The sequence below is a fragment of the Hypanus sabinus genome, chromosome X1 (assembly GCF_030144855.1).
Source record: "Hypanus sabinus isolate sHypSab1 chromosome X1, sHypSab1.hap1, whole genome shotgun sequence".
Lineage (NCBI taxonomy): Eukaryota > Metazoa > Chordata > Chondrichthyes > Myliobatiformes > Dasyatidae > Hypanus > Hypanus sabinus.
This window is the reverse complement of record NC_082738.1, coordinates 35,852,772-35,865,345: the sequence shown is the minus strand read 5'-3', so window position 1 is coordinate 35,865,345 and position 12,574 is coordinate 35,852,772. Positions and strand designations below refer to the sequence as shown.

Genomic DNA, 12,574 nt, shown 5'->3' with positions numbered 1-12,574 from the left:
AAGAAGTACAATCTTCTTTGAGGCACAGGACAAACATTAATAAACCAATTTATGAGAAATGCGAGCTAAGTTTGTGCTTACTTTGACTTGGGGAAGGGCCTCTGGTACCTGCAGCAAAATCCTTTTGAGTTAATCCACCACTCGCAGATGAGACAGACACAGAGCCAATGCTCTTTGTGAAGATTCCACTGATAAACTTCAGCATCTTGCGATCCCGTGCACTGGACTTAGTTTTCTCAGGGTTTGGGATGTCTCGGCCCTGCTCGAGCTCTTCAGACAGGGTGTGAATGTCACTATTATCCAACGTTCTGCTCTTTCCTTTGCCCTGCTCGGCTGCTGTCTGGCTCACTCTTCTGTGCAGCATCTCTCCGGCACTCCTCAGGCTTTCCACTCTTGGATACTTCTTGCTGCTGACTTGGATTTTCGTCTTCATTTCATTCTCTTGCCAAGACAGGCGGTTGGTCTGCCGGACCTGCTTCTCTTTCCTCCCTAAGGTTTTTGGTTCTGTTTTACCCTGTTTGCCACTGGGGCTTCTCATTACACCTGGGCTCTTCTCAGCAATCACAGGCAAGGACTGGGGCTTCTTTACGTAGTCTTTCTCTGTATGTTGAGAGACAGTTATGATTTTCTCAAGTGACAGATCCTTTTCAACTTCAGCCTTCTTCTCAACTTGGATCTCTGTATGTTTACTCAGCAAGTTCTGCTCTGGGAGGATACAGGAGCTCACGACTCTTTCAATTTGATCTTTCAAGGTTCCTTCTGCTTCAGGCCTTCCAGGGTGCTCCCCTTCAGTCTGTGGTTTGCTGTGGCTTCTATTAGAAACAAAAGGATTGGCAAGTTTCTCTTCGATTGTAGCACTGGCACACAATTGACTCGGTTGAATCTGACCATCTTGCTTCCTCTCATTAGTGCGCTTGGCATCAGTCTGCCTGCGAGGGTCTGTCGGCTGGATACAGGGTGTGAAACGAGGCAACAACCCGACAATTTCAGATTTACTCACAGCTTTTGGCGATGGCTGAAGATGGGCTTTGCTTGGAAATTTGTCCTCTTCACTCCGAGCTGTTCTGAAATCTCCCAGTTCTTCAGGTTCACTAATGAACTTGCCGTCTATTGTTCCAGGTTGAAATAGCTCCACATTCCGGATGGTTTTTAAGCTTGGATTTCGGGGTGCTTCAGTGACACCCTGGTCGTGTAATAAAGAGATCTTCTCTGCAGCCTCAGCCCCGCCAGGTTCCTCTTCAGATGGGGTGGCTTTGTCCTTCTGGCAAGTCTCACTCCCACTGCCTCCATCGCTCAGAGGCTCTAATTTAACGAGTGTGAGAGAGATATGAAAAGTAGTCCTTCGTTGCAAGATTGCTCCTCTGTTCATGAGTTCAGAGTACGAAGGTAGCACAGGGCTCCGAAAGGTTCATGGTTCCAACACAGACCACCCATCCGGACAAGAATTCTATGGGCTAGGCTTCTTGAAATCCACGATGCAATACAAAAGGATACATGTTTTGCGCTGCAGAACAGAGATCATCCTAGGCATCAAGCATCCTCATTACACAATACAGATACCCACCCCCCCCCCTCCCTCCCTTACCACAGCTGCAGTGCTCTTTCCAAGGTTTCCGGACATATTCCTATTTACATTTCAGGTGCCAAAAGGAAGTGGAGGAAATACTGAACGGGAAAAAAAATGATACAAAATCATTACAAGACTTGGCGGAGGGGGAAGACAAAAAAAATAAGCAAGTCCTAGTTCTGTGGAATAAACCACTGAAATCCTTTCAACACTTCTCCGATCAAACAGCTTGATGAGATAATGAAGACACCAGAGTATACATTGAGAATTCACATTGATTCAGGTCTGAAACGCTTAGTGAGGGTCCTCTGCAAAATCTGGACTGGAATCCCCTTCCAACTCCAAGGAAATGGTGTCTTACATTTAATGGTCGTCCCTTTCCCTTATCACTGAAACCTACAGTAAAAACCCTACATTTTTTTTCAGACTGATTTCAGAATGACAGAACAGCAGACTAAGATACTCAGAAGCATCATAGTTCACAGTGAGGTGAGCTAGGGGGTGGGACAGAGTGGGTTGGAGAGAAGATAAGTTGCTCAATGTTAATCGCTCGGGTAGAAATCCATCTCTTATTTGTCAGTAAGGCAATTACTGTGGGAGAAGAAACATGGATGCAGGATGATACATTCCACATCAACGGGAAGAGAGCCAACAAGCTGCTTGTGTGAGCTACAATTTACAGCAAAAAACCACTTAAGAGTTTCAGCAGGAAAATGGGTGGATACCACTTTGATGGACAGGAGAGAGAGAGAGCTTCCTAAAATTATAATTGTCAATCTCAATAACAATTTAAGTAAATCACAGAGCAGACAGGATTACAACATCTTCAATATCAAAATCTAACAAGTCAATCGGCTGTATACATCCATGTGATTTACAAAAATGAAGAGAGATATAAGTTCAGGAGATGTCCGGTACAGAAGAAAATAAATAGTTAATGCACTTTCTTTAAATTAAAATAAAACTCCTTTAATGGCAGCAATTTTAGATCATCATCATTGTACTGGGAAGCCGATTTGCAAATATTAAGTGTTGACTCCTCTCTAGAGTGCAGAAGGATTTGCTATAACAGTTCTAAATTTGTCTTTCATTAATTTCTTGCTTCCTTTCTACTTTTCCCAGAATGTAAGATAATATCCCAGATTAAAAACATTTATTATTTTCAGGCCTGTGAAGAAGTGAATTTTTTTCTTGACGATAAAGCCAAGTAAAACACGAAGTTATTTCTCAATAAATTCTCAAGATGCTCGGCTAGTTTTCCTGCTACATCATCAGCAGGAAAACAGACGATCTAAGGAACCTGGTTATATCACCTCACTACAGGAAGGATGTGGAAACTATAGAAAGGGTGCAGAGGAGATTTACAAGGATGTTACCTGGTTTGGGGAGCATGCCTTATGAGTATAGGTTGAGTGGTCAGCCTTTTCTCCTTGGAGTGACGGAGGATGAGAGGTGACCTGACAGAGGTGTATAAGATGATGAGAGGCATTGATCGTGTGGATAGTCAGAGGCATTTTCTCAGGGCTGAAATGGTTGCCACAAGAGGACACAGGTTTAAGGTGCTGGGGAGTAGGTACAGAGGAAATGTCAGGGGTAAGTTTTTTTTTTACGCAGAGAGTGGTGAGTGTGTGGAATGGGCTGTCGGCGACAGTGATGGAGGCAGAAATGATAGGGTCTTTTAAGAGACTCCTAGACAGGTACATGGAACTCAGAAAAATAAAAGGCTATGGGACATATTTGGCACAGTTTTGTGGGCCGAAGGGCCTGTATTGTGCTGTAGGTTTCCTATGTTTCTATTAGAGTTTCATAGACACAAGGGGTACTGCAGATCCTGGAAACCTGACTTCTTCCTCCTTCCTTCCCAGTCCTGATGAAGGGTCTCAACCCGAAGCATTGACTCTTTATTTCCACCCATAGATGCTGCCTGACCTGCTGAGCTCTACCAGCACACTGTGCATATTAGAGTTTCCTTTCAGATTTGAAACATTAAATTTCCAGCCAGCCATTGAGTGGCCAGGTTCACAACACAAGGACTCCGAAGCATGGAATGTCCAGTCCTCAGAGAACGATGAAGATAGTGGCCAATATGCCAAGGGCATATAGTCTAGAGCACACACCATTATGAACCTTATGACCTGTGTAAATGTGGCACCTGCCCTTCCACTTATCCTGTAAGTTCCATGATGACAAGCACAGGAGGAATTTGGGAATTCTCTAGCATTTCCTCATAACTTAAACCTTGTTGATTGGTCTTGTGGATTTCCTCTGTATGTCCTCAGTTTCATTAATATTTGCCCAGCACTTATGATCTGAACTGGATGCAATGCTTTAGCTACATTGTGACCTGAACTTGCTTACAGCTTGAACACGACCTCTTCCAAGTTGTCCTGCATCTTTTCCGTTACAAGGCTCAGTGATCTATCGAACTATGTTGATTACTGCTCTTCAGTATGGGGGTTTCACAGAATCTCGCTGTTTCAGTACCACTTTACTATTTAGTTAATTTCACAGTGGAAAGGCTCTGCACTCACTGTTGGTGCATGCTGGTCACAGTGAGGAGGCATGTAGTAAACACTATAGGCATTAGTTGTACGCTTAGGTAAAGACAGGATATTTGACCAGGAACCCTATTTCTGATCTGTATCTAGTAAGACCTGCTGCTAAGTCTACGGAGCCATACTTCACGCAGCTTCAGAAGTGGAAAGGCAGGGCAGTAATTACTTTTGTTCCCTTCAAGACAGCCCAGCCAAAATGGAAGTGTTAAGAGTTCCAAACCACTGCAGGCAGTGACACATATTTATGAGTGTCAGTGAAACAGGTCTGTAATAATCACACTGAAAAGGCTTTACGAATGAGAATTTATTGGAAATGTTTGCTTTGAGCATCATGCAGTGTAATGTTTAGCAGCAAGAGTGATGCTATAAAGAAAGGAAGCCTTGTTTAGTGAGCAACTTGTTATTCACAGTACATTACACTTTACAGTTGTGCTCAGCTTTGCAATTTACCTGCAGTGCTGGCACTAATGGAACGGACTCTGCTGCTCTGTCCTTTTCCAAATTTAATAAACCATGCTCAAATTTGTAATTATTTATTAAGTGAACCAGGGGTGAAGTATTGTGCCTGAGTGGCATAAGGCAGTGAAGTCCAACCCCAATCACCTGGGGAAATCGAAAGGCTTGTATTCCTTTGAAAGTTGCAAATTAAGGGGTGATCTTGTTGATTATGCTTGAAGGATTTGATCAGAGTTTAAAACAATCGCCTCTGCTTTGAGAGTTGGGGGATGGAGGAGGGGGAAGAAATGCAATGTCCAGAAACAACAGGGTAGAGACTTAAAATTCAAAAATTAAAGGGAGAAAGAAAAGCAGGTGGTAGGAGATTTAGGTGGAGTGGATTGACATGTAATAGAGAATAGTTTACATGGACGTATATGTGGGAAGGGGACTGATAGTCTTACTTTGAGAGCTGGCAAAGACTCAATGGGCTGAATTGCCTTTTTTCTGTGTCGTAAGGAAATATAAGAAATATGAAGATATGAGAAATAAAAAAACATGAAACAGGAAAGGTTGGCTACTCGGCTCCTCGAGTCTGTTCCGACCTTTAATAATGTCACAGATGATTCTGAACACCTTACAGCCCAAACCCTTAATCACCCCTCTGTGCGAAAAAAAATCTACCAGTCTCAGCCTACAATATTGTCAACCGCAGAGCACATACAGTCCTCTAAAATGGAGAAATCCCAGAGTCAGGCCTCTGAAATGAAGAAAATCCTCCCTCAACACGGTCCAATGTGGCTAACCCATTATCTGGTAACTGTTGTCTGGTTTGAGACTCTTCAGCCTGGGGGGCTGGGGGGAGACAATCACTCAGTATCCACCCTTCTTCAATCGTTCTTTGAACCTTTTTAATCAAATTGCCTAATTGCTTCTCATTCTTCTAAACTCCAACGAGTAAATGGCACTCTTATTCTCTCCTCACAGGACAAGCTTTCTTTGAAATCAATCTAATGAGTCTGTCTACACCACCTCTGAGGCAAGTGTATACTTTAAGCTGCCTATGCAAAATGTGCAGAGTACAGCAAAACTGACCCATCCTCTCATTTGAAATGAAAAATTGTAGAGAATTCTGCACACAGTAGAGCAGAAGGAGCCTGTGCTGAGCAGATAGCATTGAACACACAGACTGCATGTCCATCACAAAGGGACGGGGGACTGCATTCAACACACCACACAGTCACTTGAAGCAGGAAATCAGACAAGAACCTCTTCGCATTGCAGCTGAACAGCACAGCGTGTGGCCCATCATAGAGGAGGCAAATTCCAATTACATTGCCTATAAAAGAAAATGAATTAAAATACATAATACAAACCAGGCTCCTCTTCCCCAAGGAATCATCAGAACACATAAATCCCTCTATTACCAATGCACAGGAGTGCTGCATATTCGGTGGACAATATACAAGGCGCAGGCCCTTGCCTCTCACATTGACATTTACCATCTGGTCACCGGTCATAAATTATTCAAATTACTTTAAAGCGACAAAGCATAAACGTAAGGAGGTTTTAACGAGTCAAAATTTAGTGACACAATAAAAAATAAGTGTGAGTGAGTGTCAGCCTCACTGCAGTTCACAGCAGTAAAAACTGAGCGAGTCTGAGCGCACTGTGATTTCCAGCAATTTTGAAAGAAAAGTTGGAAAAACCAGCATATCAACAGCAAAGTGAAGACATCAACAGCAGTCTGGAAGGGTAAGGGGTTAGTAAACTGATGCCAGAACAGCAGCTCCAGACTTTTGGACATGTGCGACTAGGTGAATGTTTCGCTTAAGAAGAGCTGTGTGGTGAAGAGGTAGAGATGAGGGTGCCTTACAAACCAGAAAATCATCAATTCAACAGTGTCGGAGGAAGGATTCAGCCCTCCAGGGCCAGTCCAGCTGGTGGGTCACAATTCCAATAAAATTTTCTTCCCAAACCTGCTGCACCCTATTATGTGGCTGGTGTGCATTTACATAGTACTAGATGCGCCTGATATGGCTGAGCATCTTCAGCTTGCCAGTGCTCTGTTATACTGTGGCTTAGGCGAACAGGCCTGCTCTCCTTGAAATGGGATCAGATTAAGTGCTGAACAGTGCCTCCATCCCACAATTATGTGATGTTGCTGGAGTTATGGAGTCATGCAAACAGGCCCTTCAGCCCACCAGGTCTGCGCCAACCAACAACTATCTATTTATATGAAACCTACACTGATCCTATTTTATTCTCCCCACATTCCTGTAAACTCCCCCAGATTCTAACCCCTCACCATACACTAGGGCCAATTAGTCTATCTTTGGGATGTGGGTGGAAACCGGTTGCACAGGGGTAGAAACCCACATGGACACAGGGAGATTTCACACAGGTATTGCCAAGGGTCAGATTCAAACCCAGGTCTCTGACGCTGTCAGGCAGTACTTCTATGAACAGCACCGTTGTGTTGTCTGACCAACAAGAACATTTACCTTGCTCAGACTGTAGGAGCACCATCTTTCAGATGAGATGTTAAACGACGGCCCCTTCTGTTCTCTCAGATGACTGTGGAAGATCTCACAGCCATCATTTTAAAGGCCAGTAGAGGATTTCTCCCCACTGCTCTGGGGTCAAAATTCATCACCCAATCCATAGCACTGGAATGAATTATTTGGTAAATATCACACAGTGCACAAATTGACTGCCATGTTTCCTCTATTGAAACAGTGACTGCACTTCAGGAAGTGTTTCACTGACCACAAAGTTCTTTGGAAGTTTTGGGGTTGCAAAAGGTTCCATAAAAATATAGATCTGATAAAAGGCAATAGGCTAAAATGTTAACTTTGTTCCTCTCGAGTGACGCTGCTTGATTTGCCTGACATTTCCTGTTTTAATTCCAGAGGTATGAGGTGGCATGGTAACCTAGTGGTCTGCGTAACATTATTACAGAACCAACGACCCTGGTTCAATTCCACTGCTGTCTGTAAAGAGATTGTATATTCTCCTCGTGACTGCATGGGTTTCCTGCAGGTGTTCCACTTTCCTCCCACATTCCAAAGACGTACGGGTCAGTAGATGAACTGGTCATGTGGGTGTAATTGGGTGGTGTGGGTTTTTTGGACCTATTACCATGTTGTATCTCTACAGTGGTGCTAGAAAGTTTGTGAACCCTGTAGAATTGTATCTATTTCTGCATAAATAAGACCTAAAATGGGATCAGATCTTCACACGTCCTAAAACTAGACAGAGAACGCAATTAAATAAATAACACAAAAACATTATACTTGCTCATTTATTTATTGAAAAATAAATCCAATATTACATGTATTTGTCAGAAAAAGTATGTGAACCTTTGTAACTGGTGTGACAGCCTTGTATGGCAATATCTTGAACCAAGCGTTTCCAGTAACTGTACACCAGTCCTCCACATCCGCTTGAAGGAATTTCGGGCCATTCCTCCTTAAAAAAGTGCTTCAACTCTGGGATATTAGTAGGCTTCCTTGCATGAACTGCTTGCTTCAGGTCCTTCCACAACATTTCTATAGGTTTAAGGTCAGGACTTTGACTTGGCCATTCCAAAACACATATTTTCTTTTTAAGCAATTCTGTTGCTGATTTACTCTCATCTTTCGGATCATTGTCTTGTTGCATTATCCAATTTCTATTAAGCTTCAGGTGAAAGACTGCTACCGTGACATTCTACTGTAAAATGTCTTGATACAATTTTGAATTTATTGTTCCCTCAACAAATGCAAGCTATCCAGGCCCTGAGGCTGCAAAGCAGTCCTCAGTCCATGATGCTCCTTCCACCTTGCTTCACAGCCTTTTTCCTCCAAACATAACGGTGTGCATTTCTGCCAAAAGATTCAACTTTTGTCTCATCTGTCCACAGAACATTGTCCCAGAAATGTTGTATAACATCCAGGTGGTCTTTTGCAAACATGAGACATGCAGCAATGTTTTTTAGGAGAGCAGTGGTTTCTTCTGTGGCATCCTTCCATGAACACCATTTTTGTTCAGTGTTTTTTCTTATAGTGGACACATGAACAGAGACTTCAGAAAGTTCTAGAGATTTCTGCAGGTCTTTTGCTGTTACCCTTGTGCTCTTTTTCACCTCCTTCACATTGCACATTGAGCTCTCAGCATGATCTCTGCAGGACACCCACTCCTAGGGAGAGTAGCAACAGTAGTGAGTTTCCTCCATTTGTAGACAACTTCTCTTACTGTAGACTGATGGACACTCGGGTCTTTAGAAATGCTTTTGTAACCTTTTCCAACTTCATGCATCTTTACAATTCTTCTTCTAAGTTGTTTTGATCAAAGCATGGTGCACATAAACAGATCTTTCTTGAGAAGAGTAGGCTCAATCAGTATCCTGACCATGTAACTTGGATCAGTTTTCGCAATAAATAAATGAACAAGTATAATGTTTTGCATTATTTATTTAATTAGGTTCTCTTTATCTAGTTTTAGGATTTATGTTAAGATCTGATCATATTTTAGGTCATATTTATGCAAAAACAGAAAATTCTATGGGGTTCACAAACTTTCTAGCACCACCATAAATAAATAATTGTTTTAAAACAACTGCTTTCTTCAGATTTGTGGAACAATGAGTGGTTGTGATTTTCAATTACAATCTCTGAATATCTCTGAGAAATATGACCTGGAATCAAACGGTGTCCACTGTGAAGATATCCAGCTTGTTGTGTGAGACATAGCACTGGAGTGAACTTTTGAAATGCTGACTCTGGTCAGCCTTAGCTATGAAGTAACCAAAGGGTCACAGTACTGGGCTAATTGTGTTATTCATTCACCTGGTTTAATCATGTTTACCTTGTTCCATTCCCAGTCTCTCAAGTCTACCTTCATCCCTCCTGCACACATTGGCTCATGCCAGTGTTACAGTTCCACTGAAAGATATCTGCTGCCATTTCCAGGCGCTCCCTTTGCCATACCTTTACACCACCATCCCTACCAAGTTTCCCCATCCCTCTTTTCCCCTCTCTTCCACCCAGACAGAGAAGCCACCTCACCTGGAGGCAGGGAGAGGGGCGAAATGCATCACAGCCTGTTGCTAACTCCAGCTAGACTGGAAGTCTCATCACAAACTCTGTCAAGCAAAACTTTTACCTCATCATAACTAACAAATTGAAGTATTTATAACAAACTACAAGGATTGTTCCTACACTTATCTGAATATTTCCCTGGGGTTGCTTTAGCAGTGCGCAAGAGATAGCTCTGTAATTCCTGAAGACTTTCTGGTCAATCTTAAAGCAATAATGACTATAATTCACTGTCAGTTTATCCTATTCTTATCCAATATCAACAAATGCACTGTTGCCAACAAATGTCTGTATGGTGAATCGGAACTTGGAATTCTGGCTGATTTTACAAAGAGATGAGAAAAGTCTGAAGTAGGGAATGTCTGAGGTAGGGCTCCAAGGAGAGTCTCCCCAAGAGTAAAGAGGATGCATTTGAAGATATGAAACAGGAGCAGTAGTAGGCCACTTGGCCCTTCAAGCCTGTTCCCCATTTAAAAAGACATTAATGTTGCCCATTTCAGTGTGTTGGCAGTAATTATTGCTTTGAGGAATATATAAATGTTTTAACAACAACTTTTGGTACCTATTCTAAATAAAATCTTGGTCACCAACAAAACTTTGAGGTTGGGGTCTGTTTAATTGTTCATTTGCCATCAGCAAAATGAACATTAAGTATCTTTAACCCACAGTGTAGTATGAGCATAAAAGTGCCAAGTCCTAACCCTCCTAATCCAAAGTGCAGATGAACAAATCAAGCTTTTAAATAACACTCTCAGCGATTGCTTGGCCATCTTGAACAGTACCTCTAATTGGCCAATCACAGAGCAGCATTCACTGTTGCCATGAGCATCCTGGGTCCCCTGTATGTAGCAGCAAACCCAATACTGACAGAATACGCTTGAAGTATGCTAAGACACCAGCAGAATGGGTCTGATTGGTTAACAATGTAGTCTTGGCAATATGCAAAGCATCTGAGTTACTTCTGCAAGTTGGCCTGACCCCTCTATTCAGCAGTGTTAATGATGTAGGCAGAGGTACAGACAACTGTCGTCTCTTGTGGAACAAAGCAATGATTGGTGCGTGTGGCAATAATAATTACAGGGTGCACATCACTGGATGGAAGTCTGACAGAATGAATGCTGCACCTGGCTTTTGGTTTGAGGGGAGGCACAAAATGACATCACACTACTGGTTGCAAGTGTCAACTGATTTAACTTCTTTTTTTAACCCTTATTGTTACATGCTGAGGAAGTTCAACTGTCTGTAATCTAACTCACATTTGCATCACCAGCAAATCTAACTTCACCAGCATATTTTTGCACAAGTAGAAGTATGTTCCAGCCAAGGTTATTTTTCAATCTGCTTGATGAAGCAGATTGACTGCGGTTTCAGCACGCAGCAGTTTTGGGAGTTTGCTGTGCGCAAAGTGACTGCTGTATTCCCTGCGTCACAAGTGTGGCTACACTGAAGTGACTGTGAAGTGCTCATCAAGGAGTGAAATGCAAAACAAATGCAGATACTGGACATCTGAAATCAAAAACAGACAGTGCTTAGAAGATTTAATATTTCAGGTTGACAACCTTTTATCAAGATTGGACAAGAGAAACTAGTGAGCTTGTAAAGAAAGAGGGAGGGGTGGAGAGAACAGAGGGGATGTCTGTGATAGGTTAGAGACCAAGGTTGTCCGGTGACACAAACACTGTTGGTGCTCTTCAGTTAAGAGATGAATCCTTCTTGATTGCAACTGACCTATTTGACAAAAGTGCAGATTAGGTTAGAATAACTTTATTTGTTACTTGTATATTGAAACATAGAGTGAAATGTGTCATTTTGCATCAATGGCCAACACAATCTGAAGAGTGTAGTGGGTGCAGCCCACAAATGTCAACATGCCTCTGGTGTCAACACAGCATGCTCACAACTTACTAATCTGTATGCCTTACGGGGAGAACATGCAAACTCCTTACAGACAGCGGCAGGAATTGAACCCTGATAGAGCATTATGCTAGCTGCTACACTACTGTGAATACTGTGCATAACAGCAGTTAGAGTGAATAAAACCAACATGCTGAAACTAAGATGCAGAACACAGCAATTGCTAGAAATCTGAAATGAAAGAGGACACAGGAAATACTCAAGAGGTCAGGCAGCATTTGTGGGGAGAGAACAAAAACAAGTTAATGCTAAAGGTGGATGATCTCACACCAACACTGGCCAACTCCTTACATGATGGTGCTATGTAAATATAATTCATTCTCCCTTATCTCCTGCTACAAGAACTTTCATATTTAAAGCATCTTCAACATAATAAAATGTCCTAAGACACTTTGCAGTAGTATTAACAATTAATACTAACCCCTCAAAGGGGATGTTGGGCTGGTGATCAAAATCTTGGACAATGAATGGGCTAGCACCTTTGAGGTAGTAATCTCAGAACACAGCTCCCGGCAGCTGAAGACACTTGAATACATTCAATTCAGACACCGTTAAGAAGTTAGAACTGGAGGAATACAAATAGCCCCAGCGATACTGAGCTGGAGGAGGTTACAGCGATAGAGAGGGGTAAGTGCTGTTTAAATGGCAAAGGTCAGCCCATATTGGGGTAGTGGTGAACCGGACAAGGTGCATCATAGGCAGCAGAGCCAGGTGGTCGGCCAGGCATGCATTGGAGAGGTTTAGAGGTGACAAAGACTGAATGAGGACAAAGCCAATGTTTGTGCACAGTACTTGGTTTGAGTGCAATGCCCTTACTTTCATAACGTGTATGCTTTAAATGTCAAGGTTCACACAATAGGTCCATTCACTAGAGGGCAAGTTCTGGCTGGCAGTAGAAAGGAATGAATAGAGTGAGTACATGTGTGTGATAAATGAGTCCTCAGTTAGATTTGAACTGAATATGGCTACTCCTGTTAGTTGGACTAGTTTCTGTTCCAACTCTGACATTCAGCCTGAAATATTAA

General features: G+C 42.5%; 1 protein-coding gene across 2 annotated transcripts in view; it reads right to left on the bottom strand.

Moving 5' to 3' along the window:
* The window catches only part of LOC132384818 (arf-GAP with GTPase, ANK repeat and PH domain-containing protein 1-like), a 210,046-nt gene that overhangs the window by 154,151 nt on the left and 43,321 nt on the right, over positions 1-12,574 (bottom strand). The window contains exon 1 of one of the 2 annotated variants that reach the window (XM_059956371.1): positions 82-1,369. The exons of the other annotated variant lie outside the window; for it this stretch is intronic. Within the exon in view, the coding sequence (XP_059812354.1) occupies positions 82-1,369 (1,288 nt within the window). Of the gene's footprint in view, positions 1-81; positions 1,370-12,574 lie in introns of those variants that run through there. 2 annotated transcript variants of the gene reach the window in all.